We start from the raw sequence: 6,000 nt of genomic DNA, 5'->3' as shown, positions 1-6,000 counted from the left end.
GTCTCCGTTGGCAAAAAAGCCCAGGCGCCATGAAAAAACTTATACAGTGCGTGCTTCGCCCCTCCCCAGGATTCACGTTAGTAGAGATGACCCTGGATTCTTTTGCCTCATTATAGCGCTCACAGCGCATAAAACAGACAACAGAGAGAGTAAAGGCCTACGAACAGTCAGGCTCTTGGCTGTGAGCATAACGGATTACCATCGGATTACGGATTACCAGCCGGAACCCTCGCTCTTCTAGGTTTCACTCATTATGTTTATGTTAAAAGTGGTGTCTCTGTTGTTTTAACGAGGTAAGCTTTCGAATGAACCAAACTAGCAGCTAGCAAGCACGGGGCTTTCAATAATCAAGCTCTTGAGCACGCCGGGTTAGAGGGAGTCTAAGGGTGGACACCACTGGCCATGAAGGTGCGGGGGCGGGGGGGCCGTGCCCCCCGCCATGTGTTTTCATGCTCGCGGGATAGTCACTACGTAAGACTCCGCTAGCTGTCTTTTAGGGGCGAAGCTCCCCTTGCTCGGGCCCTGTCCCGTCCCTCGTTGCTGCCAAGCACGGCGGAGTGATGATAATTGTGGCAGGATCCCCCTAGGGATTGGCCAACCAAAGATTGGCCGAAGAGGTCAAAACGTTCAACGCGTTCATTGCTACCCAACAAGGAGGAGAGGAAGAAGAAGAGGTTGCCGTTCGTCGCGTGCGAGCTCAAGACACGTACTGGGGATACGCGACACAAGGCGCTCTGCAGAAGGCGACGGTCAAGGTGGCTAAAATGTCACACACCGAACTCGCCAACTTACCCATGGAAATTCTCATCGTCCCAAATAAGCCCTACATAATCACCACAAGCATCGACGTCGTCGACAGGCTTGTCAACGGAGCGGTGGTAATCTTGACGTGTCGAGTCTTATATCACGATAAGGATTTTAGCTTCGCCCCTCTCATCATCATTCACTTCGTGGAGATGGCGCGATTTTTTCATCAACTATGGCTACCAGCAAATGTTTTCCATCGCCAAATACGCCTTAACTAAGCATACGCTGCTTCAGTACTCCGGTACTCAATGTAGAGGGTATGCGTTGAAGTCGTATGACCTCGAAACCGAACCTTAGACTTAGTTGGGTACATCCGTCAGTTGGTGCTGTTTCTCTAACTAATTTATATACACTCGCAGTGATATGGAAGCGCTTTGAAAGAAATGTGGGCCCGCACTCTGATTACTGTGTGCGTACTCCCAAGCCGACCAAAGCGTTAGATATTCATGGAATAACAGATGCTCTTGTTAGGGTTTTGGATCATGCTTCATAACTACGAGTGTGCGCAGTTTTCGCGCGATATTTCGTTGGTGGCGCCACGGCCGCCCCTTCATCGAGCGGCCGTGGTGACGGAGACAATGCATTTGTCAATTTGCAACCACGTGCGCTGTGATGTCTGCGTTTGCATTGAATGGGTGCCCCGTAAAACCGCTAATTTCCCCATTTACAAGCAGTTGCAGTGAACAAATCGACCTAAAGAGTGCCAACAAAGCTCCTTCTATGTAACTTGTTTAACTGAGGTACGACTAAGCGGTAAAACTGACAGTCGGGCTAGTTGGTGTTGATGCATCGTAAGCAGCTCTTGAAACGGGACGACAGAAGAGAAGACACAGCGCCGTCACACAGAAGACACAGAAGGAGGTAGCACCGTCGTGTGTGTCTTCTCTTCTGTCGTCCTGTTTGAAGCGCTACTTACGATGTCGCGAATGGCTTGCTATGTACATGGCTATTGTCGTGTTAACACTGTGTTCTTTTTTAAGCAGGAATGTAGGTAGATTGCATACTAGGTCCACAGAAGGACCACTCGTGTTTGCTCAAAAATTTTATTTCATTTGGACTGGTGCAATTCTACAAACAGAAGATAGTTTAAAGCGTAATAAATACATAGATGAGTGCATTTATGACTATCATAACCTCGCATCTACAGAAAATCACAAAAAAATGAACTATCCACGAACCTTCTTTGTTCGCGGCAAAAAAAGATGTGCTTGTAAACCTATGCTACTTACAGATCCTAGATGACAAATGTCGGCGTTTGAAAATGTACACGGACAATGGCCCATTTCATGGCTTATATACATAAGGAACAAGCGTCATGACGCTGATATAACATACTTTTAATAACATTTCGTGATCTAGAAGCAGTTCATTCTTTTGCTCATCAGATCGAAATGTCTGGTTTACCATACCGTCCGAAACAACCATGAGATTAAATTTTATCTGCAGTATGAAAGTACCTTTGCCTTGAAGGCCGTGCATTTTACACCACGCTGCGCCTGAAAATCTTAGCACTATCAACACAGCAATATATTATCATCTGCAACAACTTGATTTTGACAGTATCCACTTTTTCATATACATTCAATATTTTGCAGGTGCACTCTATTTATACATTATTTAACTAATTTGTTGTTCACATGTAGTTGTCATAGGTAATGCCCAATCTAAATTATGCATTTAAATAGGGACGTGTGCACTTCAAGAACCCTGCAGTACATAGAACACTGCAAGAAAACACAGCGTCGCCAGATTTAACAGAGTGTTTTTCACTGTTTACGAAGTTTTCCTCGTCCTGCGCCAAAAAGACGCAGTGTTCAGATGGCAAAAGTAAGGTAAATTCTTCCTCCCTGGAGCGGACTAACAGTGTCCGCTCGCCAATACAAAAACTTACTAAAACCGAAACTCTAGGAGGCAGCAAAATGGGCACATTTTTTTGTCTGACGACAGGAGTATCCTATTGAATTAACAGGATGAACAGAAAGCAGTGGCACAGTGAAGCTGACATTGCTCAAGAACCTGTATCAGGGCGCATTCAGAAGTCCCCCGACTTGTACATGTCACACAGGAGCCTCTCGATGGGAATAGCGCCAATTGTCCGACGAAAGAACAGTTCTTCAATGGCCAGTGCCGACACGGAGCGGAGGCAGGGCAACGACAGCAGGAGCTTGCCGAATCGAAAGGGTTGCGTCGGATACGCCGTCTGGATGTAGCGTGAAAGGGTGAGCTGCGCCTGGTCCTGCAAGGCCGCCACAGCGCGGACGTCGCGAAGGCAACGCGACTCCGACGTCTGGTCCTGGAACGCTGCGCACGGGACGTCAGCTTGTCAGTGAGGCGAACCGCACACATTCTTGGAAAGATCGAAATGAAACACCAGCAATATCTCAAAATTTTCGAATTTCGGGGATTTAACGTGCTGAATGTACACCTTGCCTATCAGGGCTCTTTGGCACCATACCAGCACCCTACTCTGAACCCATTGTAAAAAAAAAGTGGCACTACTACTACTACTACTACTACTACTACTACTACTACTACCACCACTACTACTATTATTATTACTACTACTACTACTACTACTACTACTATACTACTACTACTACTACTACTACCACCACTACTACTAGTACTACTACTACTACTACCACTACTACTATTATTATTATTACTACTACTACTACTACTACTACCACCACTACTACTACTACTACTACTACTCTACTACTACTACTACTACTACTACCACCACCACTACTACTATTATTATTATTACTACTACTACTACTACTACCACCACCACTACTACTATTATTATCCTTACTACTACTACTACTACTACTACCACTATGAGGTGCTAGGAATATGGGTAGCTCCGGATTAATATTGACTGCTTGGCGGTAGTTAACGCGCGCCGCAATCTTACACAGGCGGCCGTTTTGGTATTGCTTTAACTGGCGAAGTGCGGCCAGGGGTGGGACGTTTCACCGCCCAGATCGTTTTGGTGAATGCGCACAAGCCTGACAACACCGTCGTATGTCACGCTTAAAGGTGACGCTTAAGCCTCCTCATTTTTTTATCTTCGGTTGGCCATGCGCCCCAAAAAATGTATTTATATACCGGTGTGACAAATAAAATATTTGCAAATCAGCGCTGTGTGTGGTTGTCCTGCCATTTTCTTTACTAGTTGCCGACTTGTTTGTACACTGTATCAACAGCCAACCAACTAGCCCAACATTGAACGTTAGTAAAGTAGGCATGCATGATATTTCCGCATGATATTTGTAAATTCGTCATTATTCAGGTCGCACTTCTGCGTGTGACTACACACCATGCTACGTTTCATAGTCAGCGTGGTTTCCCGTATTATTAGGCAAATATCCCTGGCTTACACAAACGTGGTGACTCTCCGGCTATGTCAGAAGACAATATTTTTTGCTTACTTACCGGTTTTGAAAAGCAGGATTGCTTTCACGCATGCGTACTCGGTAGCATCCACTTGCATCTCCTTGAACTTTCCAATTATGTCCTGGAAGTTTCGGATTTCGGAGACCAGAGAAACGACTCGTTCGGACGTCGACGGCTCAGTACTGAGGCCTGCGTGTAAATTATAAAGACATTCCCATGAAACACGCCACACAGCACTGGGGCTAAGAAGTGAGCGCTTTTTGTCGAGCATAAAATTTTAGCAGGTGGCACTTTACGATCTAGACGTATATTGGGGATACATATAAACGGTTATTTCAGCAAATGATGTGCATATTTGCTCATTTTACAGTTGCTGCCGCACAGACAACTACGTTTTTCTTTGTATTTTTCAGGAATACGTACATTTAGAAATCATCAGTAACTTCAAGATTTGCTTCATGTCGAGATACGAGAAAGCGGAATAGCCGTTGTAAAATAATTTCGTGCCCACCCTATAAGTCAGCACTAGGAAGAAAATCACTGAGATTTAAAAAAAAAAACATAGCATGAACGTTCTTTCATATTTTACCATACTGACACCTTCCACAGGTTATACGCAGCTCTAACGGTCACGGAAGTCGTCGAATAATGAAACTAGAACAGAAATCTCCCTTTTTCCAAGTGTTCATGTTTCAGTTTCCTCTTCTTCATTAGCCTTCTTCATAAGCCCCTCTGCTCTCTTTCAACGACGCGATGACCTCAATAAATTTAAACGCCCAGAATGTCATTCACTTCGTTTCGCACAATCACTCATACCGCGCACCATTGTTGAGTGGAATGACTTTCCAGCACATACTGCCACTGAAAAAGATTCCAAAAAATTCTTGCAGCTCTTGCAGACTACGGTCAGTAACTAGAATTTTTTTTCTGTAGTTTTTACCTATTGCATAAATTGTAGTAGTACCTTACATACGTTGTTCTTGCTCTTGCTGCAGGCTATTTCTGCATACGCTGCCACTTGTTATGTTCTCTGTTCTTTGTTTTTACATTATATTATTTTATTTTTCAGCCAATATTATGGGCGAAAAAGTATCGAACAAATTATTGAGGTCTTGCGAGCTATGCTCCCAATGTATCTGATTGTTTAACGATTGTACAACGCGGTATGGCTGTAGGTTGTATTTATTGTTTCTTCCCTTCGTTTCATCTAATTACTGGTTATAATGCGTCTTATATTTTTGTGAGTATTTTTGTATAATGTTGTCTTGCCCCCCTCCCCCCTATGTAATACCAGAGTCCTTGTCTAGAGGACCCTCGCCTAGAGGGCCTTTCGGGGTGCTCTGAATAAGTAAATAAACAAACAAACAAACAAACAAACTAACAAACAAATAAATAAATAAATAAATAAATAAATAAATAAATAAATAAATAAATAAATAAATAAATAAATAAATAAATAAATAAATAAATGAAAAAGGCTCTACTTCACGGAAACGTAAAAAAATGTCCAGACAGGCCCCGTTGTTCTGCTGTCGTGCTCAAATCCTCTTATTAAACTGTATTCCCGCATTGTCACAGTTTGAAAATAGGAAAAGGGGCTAATTCGCTTAGAATATATTGACATTGGTACTGCAGCCAAGTAGTTTCTTCAGTCCTGTCCATGCCGGTGCGCGGTGGTACTGGACGCCATGGTCGAGTGTAATGTAGCCCGTACACTGGCCATGTTTGTGAACGCAAAACGTCATAACCATAACTACATCGCTTTTTGGTTCACCCATAGCTGCTTGCTAC

The 6,000-nt window shown here is 43.8% G+C and overlaps 1 protein-coding gene across 1 annotated transcript in view; it reads right to left on the bottom strand.

The window, feature by feature from the left end:
- Nucleotides 1–1,842: 1,842 nt before the first annotated feature.
- Tll (nuclear receptor subfamily 2 group E member tailless) overlaps nt 1,843–6,000 on the bottom strand; it is a 50,557-nt gene continuing 46,399 nt past the window's right edge. Inside the window, exons 8-9 of the mRNA XM_077685542.1 lie at nt 4,249–4,398; nt 1,843–3,108 (exon numbers count right to left, since the gene is read on the bottom strand). Coding sequence (XP_077541668.1) covers nt 2,840–3,108; nt 4,249–4,398 — 419 coding nt within the window. The 3' untranslated portion in view covers nt 1,843–2,839. The remainder of the gene's footprint in view (nt 3,109–4,248; nt 4,399–6,000) is intronic.

This window comes from Haemaphysalis longicornis, unplaced genomic scaffold, assembly GCF_048455015.1.
Source record: "Haemaphysalis longicornis isolate Haplotype H1 unplaced genomic scaffold, Haemaphysalis longicornis Haplotype H1 scaffold_9, whole genome shotgun sequence".
Taxonomy (NCBI): Eukaryota; Metazoa; Arthropoda; class Arachnida; order Ixodida; family Ixodidae; genus Haemaphysalis; species Haemaphysalis longicornis.
This window is presented reverse-complemented; position numbering and strand designations above follow the sequence as displayed.